Source organism: Bison bison, unplaced genomic scaffold, assembly GCF_000754665.1.
Source record: "Bison bison bison isolate TAMUID 2011002044 unplaced genomic scaffold, Bison_UMD1.0 scf7180017864472, whole genome shotgun sequence".
NCBI lineage: Eukaryota > Metazoa > Chordata > Mammalia > Artiodactyla > Bovidae > Bison > Bison bison.
In genome coordinates, this window is record NW_011495033.1 from 2,331,320 (window position 1) to 2,354,314 (window position 22,995).

The following is a 22,995-nucleotide window of genomic DNA, read 5'->3' on the forward strand; positions in this document are numbered from 1 at the left end:
TGGCTCCATGGCATCACCAACTCAATGGACATGAGTTTGAGCAAACTCTGGGAGTTGGTGATGGACAGGGAGGCCTGGCGTGCTGCGATTCACGGGGTCGCGAAGAGTCGGACACGACTGAGTGACTGAACTGAACTGAACGTTTTTACTTATTTTTTAATATTTTAAGCTATTTCTTTTTTTTTGGTGAACAAGGCCCGCACTTTATTTTCCAAAGTAGTTTTTATACCTTAAGTTATGCATAGAGGATAATGGGGGAAGGGGTAGAGTCATGCAGCAAGCCAGGCTTTCTTCCTGCAAACTTATCATATGCAAAAGCTTAGGTGATTTGCATCATCTTCTTAAGCTATTTCTTTTAAAAATTGTTTATTTATTTATTTGACTGCTTCGGGTCTTAGTTGCAGCCCTCTGGCTTCTCTCTAGTTGTGGTGTGTAGGCTTAGTTGCTCTGTGGCATGAGCACACACACGAGGGATCTTAGTGTCCCTACTGCGGATTGAACCTGCCTCCCGTGCATTGGAAGGTAGATTCTTAACCACTAGATCAGCAGGGAAGTCCTAACTATGAATATTTTAAATGCACATATTTTTCAACTTTGCAATTCCCTGTCTATTTTCTAGAGAAATATTCACGCAGGTGTACCCACGGGCTGTATACCATACATGGTTTTCCACTGTGGCGTTGTTTGGAGTAGCAGAAATTGGGATACCCCACTAAGGATGAGATCTGTCCTGTTGCCTTTTCTCTAGTATGAGAGGTGCTGGGGAAAAAACACTCTTGGAATCACAGACCTTATAACCTTATCATTCCTTGGGCAGCCTCTCTTGGAAGATCAACCACTTTGGAGCCACCGACTTCAGAGACGGGCCTCCCTGCTACAGTCTAGGAAAGAGATTATCAGAGGCCTGCCTGGGTTTGAAAAGAGAAGTTGCCTGACCCTCTAAGGGTCCCCAGGGATGGAAAGGAAGTAGTGGTGGAGGCTAGAACTTGTCCCGTCTGGCCTCCCCAGGCAGACTGACACATGGGAAGCAGCTCTGCCTGGGACCTGAGGGACGAAGGCATCAGGAGCTCCCCAGCTGAGCTCAGCGTGGAGGGATGGACATTCTCCTCCCCAAGAATAGCAGCAGCCTGTGCGGGGTCTTGGTCAGTGCATTCCCACGCCACCTCTGTGTCCCAGGGGCATCTGCTGGCCTGTGAAGTGAGAAGTCCTTCTGGTTAAGGAGACCCACGTCCTCTGCCCACTTGGGTGTACCAGCACCAAGGACGGCTCCCTCTTTGACTCTGTAAAGGAGAGCTTCGAGGATCTGGGAGGACGTCCTGCTGGTAGGCTCATGGGCACCGGAGCTGAAGAAAGAAGCAAAAGTGCCAGAGGATGTGCCCTCAGTATTGTGGAGCAGGTGTTACCACTTTCATAACTACTGGTCAACCAGCGAAGATGTGGTTAGTATTTGAACAGCACTGGCTGCCAACAGTTTGGAGAGACCTACCTTGGGTCTTATGAGGCAGCTGAAGATGGCAAGCCCATAGCATGGATCTCTACTGTCTATACATTTAGGTGGTGAAAACCAGCTTACCAGCCTAGTTCCACAGTGAGATTGAAGGCCCTTGAAGCAGAGGTTTGAACCCCTCCTGGTTCACTGCTTGGCACAATTCAGGTGTCCATAAAGTTGCTTTATTGGTGCCTGTCTCCCTTTCTCCTAGATAGGAGTTTATGGTAGCCCAGAATTGATCTCTCATAGCCAAAAAAATCAGACACGCAATGCTTTACTCTTGGGAACCTGTTTTGAAGTAGGTAGTGTTTTATTGTCCAAATTCTTCTCTTTTAACCTTCTAATACTTGGTGATTTAGATACCTCATAGACATTGAAAATTAGAGTGAAGGTATTTTATTGACCTTTTTATTGATGGGTGTAGAGGTTATAAGTACTCCATGTTCTCACAGTGACTTTCAAAAAAATACCAGAAAGCGTACCATTTATCAAAGTCCACCAGGTCTGCTATTGATAAACTCAACAAATTTACACATCACAGCAAAACTGTCATGTTAATACCACACTGGTCCCTGCTTCCAAAGACCACACACACACACATGTATTTCATGCCACCGAAATCTAAATCAGTGAAGGCTGATCTCTTTGAGAGAGACAGAAAGTAATGGAATTCGGAAAGGCAGAAATTCAGCCTGCCTGTGTTGGGACTGTCGTGTGTCACCTGGCTGGAAAGATGTGACCCTCCCTCAGTACTCTTCTTTCTGGAGCTCAGCAGGAAGAATGAATGAGTTCACAGTCACACCTGATACCTGATACCTTCAAACCCCATGATCGTTATCTCAGGGCAGCAAGAGGGTTACCTACACGATCCAAAGCACACCTGGCCAGATCTCAATGGATTTCTCTGTACCACTGCCCAGGTCTCACTCAGCTTTCTGCTGCTGTGTTTGCCTTCAGGCCAAAGGTCACCTTAGGCTGCTTCCTCCCTCTGACTGCCTGCTGGCTCCAAAAACAAATGGATTATTTTATCAACTGTCTGGCAATTCTTTATCTACTCACACAAACTTAAAAGGGCTTTTTTTCCCTCCACCTTTTGCTTAGAAGCATCTAAAGTTCTTAAGTAAACTGGAGATCTTTTTTTTTTTTTTTGGCTTCCTATTTAATGTCCACCTTTGGGCTGTATGGATAGAAACAGCCTCACCAGACATGAACCAGCAAATTCAAGTCCGAGTATACACACAAAAGAATTGAAAGCAGGGTCTCAAAAAGACCTGTATGCCAATTTCACAGCAGCATTATTCACAGTAGCTAAAACATGGAAGCAACCCAAGTGTCCACTGATAGGTGAATGGATAAACAAACTGTGGTGTGTACTGGAATATAATTCAGCCATAAAAAGGAAGGAAATTCTGCCATCTGCTACAGCGTGGATGAACCTTGAGGACACTGCGCTAAGTGAAATAAGCCAGTCACAAAAAGACAAATACTATATGATTCCACTTCTAGGAGGTACTCACAGAGCAGACAAATTTCTAGAGACAGAAAGTTGAATGGTGGTTGCCAGAGCCAGTGGAAAGTAGGGGGTGGAGAGTTAGTGTTTTATGGGTACAGAGCTTCAGTTTTATAAGATGAAAAGAATTACAGATACATGGTGGTCATGGCTGCAAAATGTTATGAGTGTACTTAATACTACTGAATGGTACACTTAAAATGGTTAAAAATGATAAATTTTGTTATGTGTAGTTTACCACAATAAACTTTTTTGAAAAAATATATATATAATTTAGATAGCCTTTTCATATCTGGGGGTAATTGTAATAAATTTTCTTTTCAATAAAACTATAAAAATGCACATCAAAAAACAACAACAAAAAACACCAGGCATTGACCACCACCTCATATTAAGCACCCAGCAAAGCCTCCCGGACTCTGGGGAGCCGGGCTGGCTACTGAGAATCCCCCTGGACCTGTTAAAATTCAGATTCCAGGTTTTGTCCACTAGGATTCCACTTCAATGGGATGTGGCAACAGCAATCTGTCTTTTTAAAGTTTTCCTGAAGAGAATTCTGAGTTGCAGTCAGTACTTTATCTAGATGATTCCAGAAGTAGAAGAATGATAGTTTAGTAATTTCCTTAATTATTCTTTCAAGTTAATCAGCAAACACGTGGCAAGCAGGTAGGACGCATAAGGCAGTGGCCAATGCTAGGAAAACAGAGGACAAATACTAATATGAGTTATTTATTGAGCGCTCACTAGGCACAGAGGTGAAATAACTTTTAAAGATCCTCACAGCTAGTAAATCTGACTCCAGAGCCCGCCCTGTTTACCCCTAGAAGATAGCTCCTACCTTCAGCAAGCCTTGTGAGGTAGGGGTGTCACTGAAGTTACCATAATAAGAGGCAGAATGAAACAAGTCTTAAATTGAGGTGTGAAAGCAAGTCCTGGGGTAGGAGCCATATCTGGGACCAGAGTTTGGACTCCGGAGATTATTTTCACCAAACAGCGAAAGGACTGTGAAATTCCCCAGCCTATTCTGGAATGGAGTCACGGAGCATCAGCCCCTCTGACCATGAGACAGATCAACAGTTTTTTCTAATGGATCTTTCTTTAAGACATGGTGCCAAACTACAGCCCAGGTACCAAGGGAGAAAGCTGGCTATTTCCACTTTTCAGTTTCTAAAACCTCTGGATTTTGTAATGTGCTCAGGGTGGGAGTTGGATCAGACAGGAAGTGGTCAGAGGAAAAACTGCAGATTCTGAGTTTTCTTTCCACGTGGTGCCTGCAACCAACTCACCCAGAGGCTGTGATTCAGCATTAGAGACAGCTGTCCATCAAGGTGGGACTTAACAGCAGGAAGATGACCCTGCTGCAGGTGCCTAAGCAGATATTATTTAGTCTGAATTAAGGCTTCAGAGGTTGAAGATCATTCCTAACTCAGAAGAAGTTCTTCTATGCTGGCAGAGACACTGTATTAACCCCACAGTGACTGCGTGTCTTTAAAGATGACAGGCTCTGTGGCTCTAAAGAAACTGGTTAAAAAAAAAGGCATCAATGTAAGATTCTATTTTGAGGAAGTGTGAAATGCTCTATGGGGGCTTCTTTTTTTTTCCTCTCTTTTTTTTTTTGGTCCTAATCCATTAGGTATTAGAGAACTGCTCCAACCTAAACATTTATTTTGGCTTTCATCAATATTTAGAATTTATGATACTAGTATATTTTACGGTTTATTTTATTGCTCTTTCTCTTTCCCTTTCAGTTGTTTTTTTCGGCCGTGCTAGGCCTTCGTTGCTCGGCGCAGGCTTTCTCCAGTTGTGTCAGTCGGGGGCTACTCTTTGCTGCAGTGCTTGAGCTCCTCTTGTAGCAGAACACAGGCTCTAGGTATGTGGGCTTCAGTGGTTATAGCATGCAGGTTCAGCAGTTGTGGTGCACGGGCTTAGCTGCCCTCAGCATGTGGAATCTCCGCTGACTAGGGATCAAACCTGTATCCACTGCATTGGCAGATGGATTCCCTGCCACTGTGCCACCAGGCAAGTCCTGCCTTAAGTTTTAAGTTACCTACCTTAACAAGGCTAAATGCTAAATGTGTACAATTAACTTGAAGCAAAGAGAGACTCAAGATTTGCAAATAAAAATTCTGATTGTAAATGTCTTTTTCCCCATTACTTTGGCAGCTATTTCAATGTATATGTAAGCACAACGCCTAAGTTCTATTTCTTTCCAAATAAGTAACACGGGTGAAATACAACTGCTCAAATCTAATTCTGATATCCTAAATCAGTGCTTTCATAGTCTGTGTGAATTTGAAGCATAAAATGAAAAAAAAAGTTGTTTCTCTCCTCCTTCCCCCCATCAAAAAACCCCCAAAACAATGCACTCACCCTTGCAGACATTTCATAGGTGAAATGGAAGAAAACAGGCCCAAGGAGATGTTGATTTGGAGGCTTATTTAATAAGATCCTGGTGGCAAAGACTAGTGAGGGTCCACCAGAGATTCCTGCCCCAGTCCCCTCCCCAGAGTAAGGCTGTTGCTGGGGACCAACTACTCAACCAGGGGCTACACGTGCCAGGACCCCTGCATCTAAGAGGGCCCGTGCTTCATCTTTGCCAGTGGAACATAAACAGAAGAAATGGGCATCTGTTCCGGGCTGAGAGAGTTAAGAAGCAAGTGTGCCTTCACTCTCTTGCCACCAAGTGCCCTCTGATGACTGAGAATGATAGGGATCCAGAGGAGGGTAGATCCAAGGGGGTACGGAAGCCTGGATTCTCAGCAATACCATGAAGCAAGCCAGCCCACCAGGAACACGTGCAGACACTACACTTAGCCTGTTAAGCCGCTGATACTTCGTCACAGAGGGGCTTCCCAGGTGGCACAGTGGTAGAGAGTCCGCCCACCAATGCAGGAGATGCAGGAGACGTGGGTTTGATCCCAGAGGAAGATCCTCTGGAGGAGGAAATGGCAACCCACTCCAGTATTCTTGCCTGGAAAAGAATGGACAGAGGAGCCTGGCGAGCTACAGCCCATGGGGTCACAGAGTCAGACATGACTGAGCGACTAGGCACGCATTTTGTTAGAGTGGGCATGTTAATTCCAAGGTGCTGAGACTGGGGACTGGAAGAGGGAGGAAACACTTATTAGTGAGTTAAGAGGCACACTAGGTAATAAATACAATTTTTTCTTCTATGGAAAACTGATTATCATCTCAAATGTCTAAAATGCTCGGCAGGTATGTAGTGTCATACTAGCGTATATGAACACCTAGGTCGTTCTTATTATGTAACAAGCACACTCTATTCTAAGCACTTATTCTAACTCACTTAGTTCTCACAGATTTGTGAGGTAAACAATTATAACCCCCATTTAGCAGATGTGGAAACTGAGGCCCGTAGAGGTTAAATAATTTGCCTAAAGTCACACAAGTAGTAAGTGGCAGAGGCAGGATGCAAGGCCAGGCAGCTCTGTTCACACTATACACACACATCTCACAATGTGGATGGATAAAGGTGGATGAAGCTGAGACAATCAGTGAAATCATGTCCAGTCTCAAGGGGTCAGCTACTCAGTGCCGCTCACACGTATTGTCGACCTTCCTATCTTTCAAGAAAACTCAGAAAATCCAAATTTTATGTGAAATCTCCCAATTAAAAAAAATTTTAACCCCCTTCAGCCCAAACAAAGCATATCAGCAGACTGCATGTAGCCCGGGGCCAGGCCAGCCACTTGCCATTCCTGCTTTCAGAACAGCTGTCTCCAAGGACCACACTGTCTACCGCTTGTCCAAAGGCCCCTGGGGAATTCTGGGTCTGGAAGCCAGAAGAAGCGTCAACTCTGCAAACAACAGCTCCTTCAGGCCCGCTGATATGAATAATTAATTTCTGTTTTCTCACTGCCAGCCCACAAAGGTTACCAACAAGCCCAGCATTCAGGAAGAATACCATGCCCTTCTGAGACAATGAGGACAGGCGTGGGGGGTCCTGGGGGTGCATGGGGAGCCCCATAATGAAGTCCAGCATGGTGGCCTGGGCTCAAAGGGAGCCTGTGGCTGCGGGCACGGGCCTGTGTGCGCGCTCCCCGCCTGGCTGCCTCCACGGGGCCATCAGAGTGGCCGAGAGGCTCGTTAGAGACGTGACACTCTGTGGCCTTCTCGGCTGACTGTCAGCGGCAAAGGGCTCTGAATTCCTCGAGATGCTTTAAAATAAAACAAAAAGGCACAATTATGCAGCCAAACTGAAGGCAAGGCAGCTGCATACAAAGCAGGGCTTTCTTCTAATAGGATCACAACCTCAGCTCGACAGTGCTGAGCCCTCACCTTCCTCCCCGGCCTGCAGCTGTGAAGCATCCGTAATTGGACGCTCCACTGCTTCAGCTCTTGGATTATTCAAACTGCAGGATTTCCAGGAGCCTCGGGTTTCAATTAAGGATATGACCAGGCAACAAGATGAGCACGATCCTCTTACCATCTATTTCATGCACATATTTCATGCGCATGGCCAAACCAGTAATGTCTGTGATGATAATAATAATAAAATTCGCCAACATATACTGTTTACTACATGTCAGGTGCTAAGTGCTTTATATATCAGGTTATTTCATCTTCATACCAATTTCATTAGGTATTCATCATATTATTATCATTCTCCAAGATAAGGAAACTAAGGCCCCAAAAATTTCAGTTAGCTCAAAGTCACACAGCAGTTAAGTGGCAAACTTGGGATTCAAGCCCAAGCAATGTGGTCCTAGACCGCATGCTCCTGAGCACCATACCAGTGACTGTACATTTATGCAGAGCTTCTTGTATGCCAGACCCTATGCTACATATTTTCTGTATATTATTTCATTTAATATTTATAATATCAGGTGAGATATGATTACCTCTGTTGTACAGAAGAGAAAATAGGTTCATAGAAAAATGAAGTAATTTGGTTAAGGGCACAAAATAATAAGCAGCCTACAGCTTGGATCCAAAATAGGTTCTTCTGATTCAAAGCCAAGCTCTTAAAACCATTGGTACAGAGTCCTAGCCCATCTAATTTACTAGTGTTCATGAAATTAGGCCTGGAACATCATCTAGTCCAATCACCTTATTTTAGAAATGAGTAGCTGTAGCCTGGAAAGATGAAGATTTAGTGGCGAGATGGAGTAGACTAACTTTGACTCCAGAAAGAGCTGGGCTCTAATCGTAACCCTGTTCCTTATTAGCTGAGTGACTCATTGGGTAAGTCACTCATTGAGTGACTCAATGTTTCTAGACATTATTATTATAGAATAAGAATAATAATACTTAGCCTCATGGGGCTGTATTGATTAAAGTATGTGTGTAATATATACTTCTACTAAACACTCAGAATGGCAAAACAATATCATTATACTCAGGTATTCCCAAATTACAGACTGATAGTTTCAAAAAGTCTATTCTTTATGATTTGAAATAATAGTATAAGTGGTTGAGTAGGTTGTGAGGAAGGCCCCCCAAATCTAATCAATAGACAAAGATGCCGGAAAATTGCATTGTGCTTCTGGAACTTTGCTGAGTGTCCTGCTAATTCCAAATGTGCAAAATCCCTGTGCATTCCATTGTCACAAATAAGTTAATATTCTACTAGAACAATGACACTGTGGTGGACAGGACTGATCACACATGCATAATCCACATGGTTTTAAACTTCTAGTGTCCTTTTCATGATTTTGCATCTGGAGCAACAGACCATGCTTGTCAGCAGTGCACAAATATCAAGATTGGTAATGCAATCTAGCTACATTTCGAGGGTCCCTCTATTTGGTTGCCATGACTGGCACAAATATGCCCATGTGACCAGTTCCTCATAAAAAGCCTCAAAACTTTTATTCTAATAGTTTTTTGGTGGTATCTTTAGGATTCTCTCTCTATATAGTATCGTGTCATCTGTAAAAAGTGACAGTTTCACTTCTTTTCCAATCTGGATTCACTTCTTTTTCTTGTCTAATTGCTATGGTTATGACTTCTAATACTATGTTGAATAAAAGTGGTAAGAATGGGCATCTTTGTCTTGTTCCTGATCTCAGAGGAAATCTTTTCAGCTTTGAGTACAATGCTGGCTATAGGTTTGTCATAAATGGTCTCTATTATGTTGAGGTACGTTCACTCTATACTAACTACATTGACATCTTTTACCATAAATGGATGTTGAATTTTACCAAAAGCTTTTTTCTGTATCTATTGAGATGATCATATAATTTTTATTTTTTAATTTGTTAATATGGTTCATCATATTGACTGATTTGCAGGTATTAAATTATTCTGGCTACCTTGGGATAAATGCCACTTGATCATGGTGTACCATCCTTCTAATGTACTGTTGAATTTGGTTTGCTAATATTTTGTTGAGGACTTTTGCATCTATGTTCATCAATAATACTGGCCTATAATTTTCTTTTTCTTATGGTGTTTTCATCTGGTTTTAGTATCAGGGTGATGCTGACCTCATTGAATGAAGTGTTGCTTCTTAAATTTTTCGAATACTCTGAGAAGTGAAGTGAAAGTCACTCAGTTGTGTCCAGCTCTTTGCGACCCCATGGACTATAGAGTCCATGGAATTCTCCAGGCCAGAACACTGGAGTGGGTAGTCTATCCCTTCTCCAGGGGATCTTCCCAACCCAGGGATCAAACCCAGGTCTCCCACATTGCAGGCGGATTCTTTATCAGCTGAGCTACCAGGGAAGCCCTCACTTTGAGAAGGGTACATGTCAATTCCTTAAATGTTTGGTAGAATTCACCTATGAAGCTTCCTGGTTCTGGACTTTTGTTTATTGAGAGCTTTTTGTTGTTGTTGTTTTTAATCACTGATTTAATTTCTTTACAGGTAGTAGTCTGTTCATAGTTTGTATTTCTTCCTGATTCAATCATGGATAGTGTATGTTTTTAGGAATTCATCTATTTCTTCTAAGTTTTCCATTTTGTCAGTGCATAATTATTCACAATAATCTCTTGTGATCCTTCGTATTTTCTCTGGTATTGGCTGTAACTTCTCTGTCTTCATTTCTGATTTTACTTATTTGGGTCCTCTTTTTCCTTTGATGAGTCTGGCTAAAGCTTTTTCAGTTTTGTTTATCTATTCAAAGAATTTGGTCTTAGTTTCATTGATCTTTTCTACTTCTATAATTTAATTCCATATAGAATTAATTCTATATTTATTATAGAATTAATGTAATTCTATATTTCATTTATTTCTGTTCTGATCTTTATTATTTCTTTACTTCCATTAACTTCAGGTTTCGTTTGTTCTTCTTTTTCTAACTCCTCTAGGTGTAAAGTTGGTTTGTTTATTTGAGTAAATACTAGGATAAAATATTATTACCATAAACTATGTTTTATTCTGTCAATCAAATAAAATAATTTGCATAGAGGTAATCTATTCTTTATGGTAAAAAAAAAAAAATTCAAACCTGAGATTCAAACAGAGTGCTTTGAGGGAAGATATTCCACACGTCTTCATATTAATAGTTTGCTGTTAGAACATTCCAACACGGCCTCAGACAAGGAAGGGCATCAAAGGCCTGTGCTGGACCTCTCTGGAGTCTGTTGATACACACATTTTTTTTCTTGCTTTTTCTCTGAATCCTCTGTAAAAAAAATCTTAGTCATGAGTACAGTCTGCTACTGAGTCTTATAAAGTGAAAATGAAAGTCACTCAGTCATGTCCAACTTTTCAGTTCAGTTCAGTTCAGTTGCTCAGTCGTGTCCAACTCTTTGTGACCCTAATTCTCCAGGCCAGAATACTGGAGTGGGTAGCCTATCCCTTCTCCACCGGATCTTCCCAACCCAGAGATTGAACCCAGGGCTCCTGCATTGTAGGCAGATTCTTTACCAGCTGAGCCACAAGGGAAGCCCAAGAATACTGGAATGGGTAGCCTATCCCTTCTCCACCGGATCTTCCTGACCCAGGAATTGAACTGGGGTCTCCTGCATTGCAGGTGGATCCTTTACTAACTGAGCTATCAGGGAAGCCTGAGTCTTATAAATCCTTCTAGCAAATCACTGAATGAAACAAATGTTCAGCCATTTCTGACATTGTTTTTCACACTTTTGAGACTCACCCTCTCAAATATATAAACAAACAGCTATGGTTACCACTTGGCCTTAGTGAGAAGGGAACTTGGAGATTTCCAGGACATTACTTTGATTTTTGAGGCTCAGGGAGACATTCTTCTGTATGAATATAAGTCAGGTGTTTGTATCAGCCAAGATAAACGAGGTAATGCTGCAGTAACAAATAGCACCAAACATTTCAGTGGCTTAAGATAACAATGGTTTATTTCTCACTCTAGGATATGTCCACTGAGGGTTGAATAGGAGCTCTGCTCTGTATTGCCCTCTCTCTAAGACCCAGGATAACGGAATTGCTACTGTTTGGAACAGCATACATTGCAGTAGCCAATGAAAAAGAGTGCTCTGAAGGGTCTCACTCCAACACTAAATGCTCTGCTTTGGAGGTTGCACACATCATTTCCATTCAAACTCACTGGTTAGAACTAGGCAAACAGTCCTACTCATTTTGAAGGGAATCATGAATATAATCCTACCTACCGTGTTCCTAGACAGCAAAGGAGAATCTAAATATTTAGTTTATGGTCTTAATGACAAGCACAGATCTTCATTAGCTGGGGAAGGCCTAGTTGGGCAGATCTGAAGTATTGCACTGACCACCTTCAAGAAACAACACACTCTATCAGAAAGAGGGATGCAAAATGGCAAATTCTCAATAGGTAGGATGGATATGGTAGCAAGCCGGAGGGCACATTTCAAAATCTCCCTGGGGCGTGTTTGAAATGGCTGATGTTTGAAATGATGATGTTTGAAAATGGCTTCAGGAAGAAAAGCACAACACAGCCCTTGAGAATCATAAGCTCTAGAATATGTCACCGATTGGTCCTACTGGTCCAAAAAAAAAAGAAAAGGAGAAGGGGAAATAAAGAAGAAGAAGAGGCAGAGAAAATGAAAAAGGTGTTAAATGCTAAAGACCCCAATAGTCTGTCCATGAAATTCTTACTTGAAAAATAAACAATCTTTCTCTTGTTGTTTAGTCGCTAAGTCATGTCTAACTCTTTTACGACCCTATGGACTGTAGCCCACCAAACTCCTCTGTCCATGGGATTTCCCAGGCAAGAATACTGGATGGGTTGCCATTTCCTTCCCCAGGGGATCTTCCCAACTCACAGATTGAACTCCTGTCTCCTGCATTGGCAGATAGATTCTTTATCACTGAGCTACCAAGGAAGCCCACAGTCTTTCTCTTATTGTTCATTAAATACAATATGCCAGCATTGTGTTACAGGCAGGAATACTAGAATTTTCTAAAATGATGATCTAATGTACACAATTTACGGACTTGAAATCCAGCAGGGGAACAGAGAGGCAAACCATTTTAATCCATTTTATAACTGTTCAAATGAATGTGCAAGTTCAGGCAAGGATTGTGGGGCCAACACTGCACTGGTTTTCCAAAAGCCATTCACAGTTCCCCTTCTCCCTTAACATTCTTTACTATAGACGCTGAAGACTGAAAATTCGTGATTCTCTAAGCCCTCCTGGCAGCTCAGGCCATACTACTCAGTGTTGGCCAATAGCACGGAAGTAGCAGTTGCTAGGTAGGACTTGGGGGAAAGTCTTTTAAAGGGCCAGACAGCTAGTATGCTCACTTCAGTCTGTCTAATCTCATTCGATTTAGGGGCTAGAATAATCACTTTGTCTTTAACGCAGAAGATAACTGGGGCTGGAGGAGAAAGGCTAAGGGCAGAACAATAAGTTATGGCAGTGATTTAGATTAGAGGTAATGGAATAAACCTCTGCATATTCATGAACATTTATAAGCACCTCCTATATGTCAAGAACTATGACATTCTGGGGCTACAGCAACAAATAAGATACAGGTCAGTATAAGGGTGCCTCTCACCATGTCAATCACATTCCCAGGGCAGGAATGAGGGATTTTCTGCCCCCTGCTCCAAGTTCAGGCAACACAAGCAGGGATGGGGCCCAGAGAAATTAAAGCCAGCCCCACTCTGCAGCAATTCAAAGGGACACCAGGACTGCTACAGTAATGGAAAGAAAGCGACTTAACAGGCGATGCTCTTTTTACGTACATATCTCACCCAAACTAGCCCTGATGTTGCCCCAAATCCGGTCTAGTTATTTTAAATCACTGCATGTGGCAAATTAGAAGATGAAATGGCACAGTTGTAGGAGAAGCCTGGACTCAAAACAGTCCCACTTGACTGGTGGGAATGGTCTAGAATTACAGAGTGACGATTACACAACTTGGCGAATACAGTACAAAACTCGACTGTCCATTTTAAACAGGTGAATTTTATGGCATGTGAATTCTCTCTCAATAAAAGTAATCAATTAGTTAATTATTCGGATGGGAGAATAAACAGTCCCACCACTTAGCCCTAAGCAAACTTGGGCTTGTTGGTTAACAGGTCTGTTTCCTCAACTGCAAAACAGAGAACAGTATTACCTGTTTTATAGTAAGAAAAGAACAGTAGACTGTTCTGAATATTAAATGTGATCACGTAGGTTAAGCATCTAACACAGTGCTGTGCAGGTAGTAGAAGCAAAATATCTTCTAGTTTCTTTCTTCCTAAGTGCCAATAAAATTTTTAAAACAATCCTTTTTGCAGCAGCCGCAAGACGTGACATAAGCTCTAGGCAACCTCCCTTCAGACAGTCTTATCTCAGGCAGACAAGAGCAGGGATCAAATGGGAAGACAGGAACACGAACCAAAGCTCTGCTCACTGCAGAAAGACTGCAGATTTACTCTGCAGCTCCGCAGTGCAGAAATAACGAGCAATTCACGCAATGGAAAAAACAGCTACACAGACAGAGCAGTGGTAAAGAAAGTCGGTCAGGCACAGACATTTCTGCCTATAATTCTAGTTTAGAATCCAAACAGAATCGTTTCCTAAATAGCCAAATCCACCCCAACACCTGGTCAAGTCTGTGTGGCCACAACACCCAGCCCTGATGGTTAGAGGTGACCCAGGTCCCACTCTTGCTATGGTTCCTCAAAACCAGACTGAACCCAAAACAAATCTTACATAACCAGAATCGTCGGGCACAGTACCACGCTGGAATTTAAGTCTCCACTGAGCTTCTCCTTTGTGACTCTTAGAAAATCAACCAGCTACTTATCAAGGGAAGATCCCCTAGAGAAGGAAATGGTAACCCACTCCAGTATTCTTGACCATGGACAGAGGAGCCTGGCGGGCTACAGTTCATGGGATGACAAAAGAGTCGGACATGACTTAGTGACTAAACAACTTATCAAGTACCTGCTGTGCACCCAACCTTGTGAAAGATAGATACTGTTGTGAGGGAGAAAAAGGATAAGCCATGATCCCTGCTTTCGAGGAGCCAGCTAACCTCTTAGTTTGAGAGCAACACTTTAGAGTAAACATATAAAGGCATCATGCCTTGCACAGAGCAGTGGTTCCGTTGTTATTTGTTCACTGGGTCAATGAATCAATAGATGGTACAATAATAAAACGACTGTGTAAGTATGGGGCTCACTCGAGGAACCACAAGATGGGTTGGAGTACTTGGAAAAGGCTTGTGCCAGAAGCTGCTAGTTGCCTACTCAATATCAATTCTCCCATTTTTCCTTGCAACAGAGACCCTATTTTATTTGAGGTGGCCATATGCCCAGATAAAATACTACATTTCCCAGCCTCCCTTGTAGCTAGAGATGGCTAGTGAACTCTAAACAAAAACCGTCAAGAGAAGCTTCTAGGAAAGTGCCTTAAAAGGCAGACCAACAGCTGCTACTCAGTCTTACGTCCTTTTCCCCTTTCTTCTAATTCATGTCTGAAACAAGAATGTGATGGCTGGATTTCTAGTAGCTATTTTGGACCATGAGGAACCTTGAGACAGAAAAGCAAAAAGAAACGTAGATTCCTGACAATTATAGGCTCGCCATTCTCTCCCTGGACTGTCTGCCTCTAGAATTCCTTTATATGAGAGATAAAGAAACCTCTATCTTGCTTTTTGGGGGTTTTGTTGAATGCAGCAAACCCATACCTTAACTAATACAAGTTTCCACAGAAAAAGCCAGGCCTTAAAGGAAAGACTCACAACTGGGGAAGAAAAGGAGGGAGGGCATCTCAAATGCCAGAAAAAGCACTGGAAAAGACACTGACAAGAATGAGCACTGGCTGAAGCCAAGAGGCTAGAGAACAGGAAGTAAGGAGAAAACAGATGATGGTTTTGCAGTGGAGACAGGGCTTGATTGGGGAAGGATTAGGGACCACAGATTTGCTCCCTCTGAAGGAGCAAAACATCATTGGACCTGGAGCGAGGTAAGAAAGGAGAGAAAGAGGCAGATGAAGAGGCTTGGGGAACTTCATTCCATGAAGAAATATAAGTGTGAGCTGTGGCCTGGGTCAGCCGACTGAAAATTCCTGGACTTGAGACAGTAACAATAACACCATCTAAGATTTATTAAACACTTATGTGCTCTGTTGTGTGCATATGGACTCTACACACATTATCTGACTGTGGCTTCATGACAAGAGTATCATATAGTCTTATCATTATCACCCCCATTTGGCAGACAAGGGACTGGGGCTTAGAGAGAGTCAGTAACTTGTCCAAGGGAAGCCATACAACCCTGCAAGCTAGGCAACATCCAGCCCATTCTTCAGAGGCGGAAAGTGTTTGCACCATTCTTTCAAAGCCAGGAAAAGGTATGAAGATCCTGAGTTCAAAACACAAAGATCCAGAGACTTCCCTGGTGGTCCAGTGGTTAAGGCTCTGAGCTCCTAGTGCAGGGGGCCTGGGTTCGATCCCTGATAGGGATACTAGATCCCACACGCTGCAACTAAAAGATCTTGCATGCTACAATTAAGAACCAACTCAGCCAAATAAATTAATTAAAAACAACAACACACACATACACAAAGATGCAGAGTTAAATACAGAGCCAACTGCTTTGTGAATAGACTCTTCATCAGAAGAAAAACAGATCAGAGGAATGCAAAAGTTTTCAGGCTTGGGTGCATTTACTACTTGTAGAGGAGGAAGACATTGCTAACAAGCTCACCCACACCTGCCTGGCTGGCTGGTGTTCATGAAATGTAGACAGCGCTAAGATGGTGGAACATGCATTAGAAAACCAAGCAAACAGTGATGGCATCCGCATCACTTCGGTTACGAATGAATTGTAGCCAGCCACCAGCTCCTGTATCTCTAACAGTTTTTTTTAATATCTCTCCACAACAGAGAATAGGGGGAAAAAATTACTTTATCACATCTAAGGCTGAAAATTTTGAGTTAAGACATTCAGACACAGCCACCGAACACAAGAATTTCTTCCTGAAGCAAAAATCTCGTTAGTCACTAACGGGAAGAGAGAAAATAATCCATCAGGTTACAAATAAACTAGGTAACATGAGTACCTAGTAGGAAATATATTTCCCATGAAGATTAAGAATAAAAAGTCTCCCTTGGTAGCCTGGCAGAATCTAATGCCAGGGCCTCCCAAGTAGAGAAATCTGGAAATCTACACCAGGCTCAGGAAAGCCTTACATATTGGAAGCTAGAAAGTGTCAGCTTTGTAAGACTGATCCAAGTTTCATGCTGTCTCTACTACAAGCTGTTTGAGGCTGGGTAAATGTCTTCACCTCTCCCAGCCTCCACATATTCATCTACAGAGTGGGAAGAATAACTTCCACCCACTAAATGAGGTTAAATGAGACAGTCTGCTGCGCCTGTTACTATGATTTCGACAGGACTCACATCTTAAGCATTCTCGGCTTAAAGTTCCAAGAAAGAAAAGACCGTCGGCTACGATGGAAAGAGCCCCGATCTGGCTCCTAGACTCTGCTTGAGGGTCATGACCGTGTGACCCTGAGGTTATTATTTTTAGGGCTCGAGGATCCTCATATGACTGAGGAGGCGCAGGAAGACTCTCAGACCAAATCTAAGATCCTTTCTCATTTGAGGCCCTTGCATGTCACTGAGGTTCTAAATGGCAGGCCTTACTTAGTCACTCATTTCAGGATTTAACAAGTTACCTGCTGGAAAGTTGTTCCTTTATCTAAAAAGAAGCAAAAAAGTTTCTACCCTAGAAGCAAAAAGGCCAACGAGAACCTTGAGGGTAGGGCACTGATTTTTGCAGTCTTGACCCTTAACACAGACCCGGCACAAAGCAAGACTCAGATAAATCCTTGATGAGTGGAATGGATGAGTAAATGAACGAAGGATTTTTGAGGGCTGGCAAAAATAAGACTGTTTGTCCTCCACTAAGCCAAGTTTAATGCAAGCAAAAAAAAAAAATGCTACCAATTTAAAATATTAATGATATTTACTTCATCATCTGAATGACGATCAGAATACCAGATGAATGGCGCTGCCAGTCAACGTGGGCTTTTGCTGGGAGAGTGCACTTTGGTCCACGTGTGGCAGAGGGGAGACCATAGTCTACAGAAGGGACACATAAACTTTGAAGAAGGACATGTCACCCAGGGTGCAGATAGCAGGGGTGATACAGAAGCATGCCAACATGAAAGTGAAAATACCAGGGCCTCCACATGTGGCTGGCCAGTTGTTGGGAGCCCAAGAGCTCCCAGCTGAGGCGGGGAGACCTAAAATCCAGCAGGCAGACCACTCACCTGTGAGGCCAAGGCCACAAGGAGTCCCATGGGCAAGCGGCAACCCTCATGGTTGACCTCAGCAGATGAACTGGGGTCTGTTGGGGACTTTAGTGACAAAATAATATATGAATACACATATATACACACATATGCATTTAAAGGTCAGTGTGTGAATAAAGTCGTCAGCTCTTTAAGTATTTTATTGTACGTCATTTTCATAACTACCCTGAGATGTAAGTGCTATCATTGGAGGCAGTATAGCTTGGTGTTTAAAGGCACAGACTTGCAAGTCAGACTGCATGCGTTCAAATCCTAAGTGCCACTTAGGGTAACCTTGTGGGTTACCGAGGTACCCAAGCTGGGTAACCTTGGGCAGGTTTATTTAAGCCCTCTGAGCCTCATGCTTCTCATACATAAAATGGAAACAGTAGTAGGGCCCGTCTTATGAAACTGGTGTGTGGTATACATGAGTTAACACGTGTAAAATGCTTAGAACAGGAACAGGCACAAAGCAAGTCCTCAGGAAGTGTTAGCTTTTCTTGTTATTTCTGTTAATAGAGACTGAGATGTAGAAAGGCCAGCGGCTCGTTCACGGCCTCACGCCTGCTGCGGGGCTGAGCCTGAGCACACAGGTGGGTCTGTCTCCACAGCACATGTGACCCAACACGGCTGATTCTAGCTCTGCAGCCCCCAGCCCCACCCCGTTCGCATTGCCGCCTTCATTCATGCCATCCATGGCCTCAGTACCAACAGGGCAATAAGACGCTAACTGGAAGATACTAAAAGAACTGGTATTCTGGGCATTTTCCTGATGGTCCAGGGGGTAAGAATCCGCCTTGCCATGCACTGCAACTAAGACCTGTGGCAGCCAAATAGATAAACACTTTTAAAAAATAAAGAAAGAAGAACTGGCATTCTAACTCAAACCCTGATTTGTCTATTATGTGTAGAACAAACTAAATGTGTCTTGGTATGGGGGTCTGCAGCTCAGCTAAGAGAAAACGACCCTTTTCTAAGGAGGAAGGCACTTCTGCCTTTGGGCCTTTTTATGTGAGGTCTCACATGCTCTCTCTCCTTGAAACTCTGAGAGGAAAGCAAAGCCTGAATTGTGCAATAAAACCCGATGGGGTGAGGCTCTCTGAGTAGTGACAATGGGCATGATTCCTGGTGGAGAGGGAGGAGCTTAAGGGCCAATCCAGCCAGAGAGCCTCATAAGCCAAGATCACCACCCTGCCCTGGGTCCTGCCCTGCTTCTGGAAGGTTCTAGAAAGAGTCAGAGCCGGGCTAGGAAAAAAAAAAAAAAACACAAAAACCCAAACCACCCGTGATCCAGAATGATCTGAGAGTGGAAAGCTCTGAAGCACTGACTCAAAGAAAACGACCCAGAGTTGTAGTTAGTTGTAGTTTGTTAATACTATGGGTACTTACTATTGCCAGGCCCTGTTCAAAGCCCTCTAGAAATGATATCCCATTTATTCTTCATATCAATGGTATGATGTCACCTGTGTTTATTAGTCCCATTTAACTGATGAGAAAACCAAAACACAGAAAATTCAAATAACTTCTCCCAAGGTCATACAAGCAGTCTAGCTTCAGAGCCCATGGTCTTTATCAGCATTTTCAAATCTTTAGAACCAGCCCTTAGCATGAAATACATTCTACATCAGCAGCCAGTATACATTCACAAGTATACAGAACCGAAACAAAGTTTTAAAGCAGACTACCACTCACCATTACTGTGTGCAATGCACTCTGATGTTTTCCATTCTATTCCATTCCATTAAAAAAAACAAAACAAAACTATCACTCAACAAATATTTATGGAACACCTATTATGTGTTAGACACTCTTAGGCTTTGGGGCTATGTCAGTGGATAAGAGATAAAAATCTTTGCCCTTTGGAGCTTGCATTTTACCAGAGAGAGAGAATGAATAAGATCCACGTGCAAAATTGTAGCATCTGAGATGGTAATTTGGCAAGAGCTATGGAGAGAAGTGAAGCAGGGAAGGCCAAGGGCAGGCAGCCAGAGGAGGCCTATGACGCTTTCTCTCCCCATCATGCTGATTCCAGTGGGCTGGCTGTCACCCACAGCTGGAAAAGCCTGTCCTCTAACCTCTCCACTCCAGCGCCCTCTGTATGTCTGAAGGCTCTTCTGCCTAGACTCTGTGCACGTGACACTCGTATGTGACCATGTGCACGCGTGTATACCTGTTATAGGCGTGCATGGATGTTTTGCATGCCTGTATGAATATGCATGTCCACCTCTATTCGCTTCCTCACTGGGGAGGTTTGGGAGACACGAGGCAGCGCCCCCACACGCAGCTTTCCAAGGGCTCCCTACACAAGCCTGCCCTGCAGAAGGATCCTGGAATGGAGCCTGAAAACCAGCTCAGGCACCATGAGCCAATGCCATGAGTGCCAGACATGTGCCCTGGCTGGAGTCCTCAATTCAGAGGAAGGGAAATTTTGTTGGTGGTGGTGGTGGTGGTCCACCCAGAGAGACCACCTCTTGTAAATCGTTAGGGCAGAGGGAATTAGTTCCCAACCTGAATCAAGGTGCTCTATGTGCTAGAGTGCCCTTAAGGAGAGAGGAGAGAACAGAAATCAAACCACTACCTGGGGGAAAAGCAGTGCATCAGGCACACCTGGCAGACTGATTGATGTGGGTCTGGGGGGAGACGGGATTGCAGCCAGCTCTAAAGTGGCCCTGGGCCCCTTGGGTAGTCTCTATGGAGGGCATTTGGAACTTGGCACTAGAATGAAATCTTCAGACTCTAAGTTAAAGAGGGCACATAAAAATGTGACTAGCATGGGCAGCAAAAGCATTGCCTATGGGAGAAGCAGCCAATCTCTGCTAATGAATAAGCGTAATTGATCACAACAGATGACTTGATGGCCCTTCCAAATGTGCTTTTAGCAAAGTGGACAGTTTTTCATTCAAATGCAAGCTCACCCAGATAAGATCTAATAATGGAGATTTTGGAAGAATCCCAGCATCAGTGATTTCTTCTTCTTTTTTTTTTAATCCTTCACTGAACAGGGAAAACATCTTAAGTTCCTGGCTTGACCCAACCAGAGGACAGTTTATGCTTTCCCTATGGCTGAGGAGACTCTGATAGTCCCTGGGGCAGCAGAGGGTTGGTCACAGGACAGCCCACATTCCTATCTGTCTTTTCCTCTTGGGCCCCTTTCCCATTCCTGACCTGTGGGGAGCTGGGTGGGCAGGAGACTGCATTCAATTCAATGCAATCATCCATTTATTCAATAAATACGTATTGAGCAAAAGACCCTGATGCTGGGAGGGATTGGGGGCAGGAGGAGAAGGGGACGACAGAGGATGAGATGGCTGGATGGCATCACCGACTCGATGGACATGAGTTTGGGTAAACTCCGGGAGTTGGTGACAGACAGGGAGGCCTGGCGTGCTGCGATTCATGGGGTCGCAAAGGGTCGGACACGACTGAGCGACTGAACTGAACTGATATGCAAGGCACCGTGCTGACCACTGAAAGGGGATTCCACCACAAGATGGCTAAGCTCAGGTCCTGTCCTCAGAAGACAGGGCAGATATGAGGAGAAACAAGAAAATGACAGGAGGCCCCAGGGGAGGTCCCAGCTGGCTCCAACAAGCACTTAATCTTTCTGAGCTTAGGTTTCCTCCGTTATCAAAGGAAGGCCCGGCTGTAGGCATGATCTCTGGCCATTCCGCCAGCTCAAAAACTCTATGATGCTAAGCCCTCCCCTTCGCACTCAGGCTCCTAGGAAGCTGACAGACCAGGCGCTGCCTTCTAGGAAGGAGACAGTCAGCAAAGGAAGGGGGTGCTGAGGGTATAATGGACCTTTCCCAACGTGAGAGCTTCCTTCATTTTGGCCAGAACACAAGCTACAGGCTGGAGAAGATGCGAGAGCCGTTCAGAAAATTAAGTGGAAGTTTGAGACTTCCATATCGAGGAATCTAGGGAAATGGGAACCGCTGGAGTCTGTGCAGGGAAGGGTATCAGTTGTGGCGCCGGGGAACCTAGCCGACCTGCGAGGATGAGTTGGAGGTGGGGGTGGCGGTGATGCTGCAATGAAGTAGAAAGGCTGAGGCCCCAAGTGAAAGATTCCTCCCACGGTGTGGTCGAGGGCATCATCTTTTCATCCCCTGTCATCGTCATAATGTTTATTTTCTCAAACTCGCCCAACCGAAATCCACTTTGCACCATCATTTTTAAGTTCTACAAGTGCCTTCAAGGTACACACGTAAATCATATCTCCCTTCTGCTCAGGCGCCTGAGGCCAAAGAGGACCATCAGGGTGTGCCAGGAAGGGGTGGGAGATTCAAGATACAGGATACAAGAGGCGAGGATGCACACAGGGGTGCGCCTACCTGCAAAGGAGCCGTCCTCGTGGTCGGAGCTGTTGCGGCTGCAGTCACTGCCCCTCTCGGGCGAGCTGTGGCTGGGCGAGTCCCACTCGGGCAGCCCTAGGAACCTCTTGCGCCGCCACTGGGGGAGGTGCTCGCGAGCCCGACGCCGGGGGGGCTCCTCTGCCGCCGGGGGCGAGCCCCGCCCGTCCTTGGCCTCTGCCTCCAGTTGCTCCAGGTCCCGACTCCCGCGCACCTGCCGCCGGCCCCCGAGGATCAGGTGCATCCAGCGATGGGAACCGTACGCCCGCGCCGGCTTTTCGGCCTCATCGCAGGTCCCGGGCCGGCAAGGGGCCACAAGCAACTGGCTGAGGGCGAATTTCTCGTTCAGATCCACCATCTCGAAATCGTGGTCACTGCTGTCGCCCCCATCGTCCGCGCCCGAGGCGGCGTCCGCCTCGCCCTCCTCCGAGCCCCGCCCCGCGCGGAGCCCGGCTGACCGCTCCTCTCTCCGGGCGCCGGGAGCCGTGCCATGGTGGCCTGGGGGCGCGCAGTCCTCCCGGGGCCTGAAGAGGAGGCGAGGCTGCAGGAGCTGCTGGTGGATGGCGGCGGTCAGGCTGCGCACCGCGCCCCCGGCCCCCGCCGCCCCGGGCCACGTGGGAAGGTCCAGGCACGCGTAGGGGGGGCTCTCGGTCTTGGCGGCGACCGCCGGGTCGGGGAGCGAGGGGCCCCGGGGGTCTCCATCACCGCCACCCGCTGCGCCCTTCTCCTCGCGCTGCGGCCGCGGCGGCGGCTCCCGCTCCGGTCGGGCCGGCGCCGGCTCCTCCGCGGAGGCCCCCCGCAGTCGCCGAGTCCGCCCTCCGGGCGCCCGCACGCCGAGGTCCCGCTCTCCAGGGCCGCCTGCAGGTAGACGGCTTTGAACTTCTCCTCGGCCAGCACCTGTTGCAGCCACTTCAGTTTGAGTTTGCTGCGCTCCAGCTCGCGTTCCATGTCCAGCACCGAGTCCAGCTGCATAACGGGCACCTCTTCCC

The 22,995-nt window shown here is 45.1% G+C and overlaps 1 protein-coding gene across 1 annotated transcript in view; it reads right to left on the reverse strand.

Annotated features, from left to right (window-relative positions):
* Positions 1-22,467, reverse strand: part of LOC105004141 (active breakpoint cluster region-related protein) — a 188,605-nt gene extending 166,138 nt beyond the window's left edge. Inside the window, exon 1 of the mRNA XM_010861674.1 lies at positions 21,989-22,467. Coding sequence (XP_010859976.1) covers positions 21,989-22,364 — 376 coding nt within the window. The 5' untranslated portion in view covers positions 22,365-22,467. The remainder of the gene's footprint in view (positions 1-21,988) is intronic.
* Between the last annotated feature and the right edge of the window lie 528 nt (positions 22,468-22,995).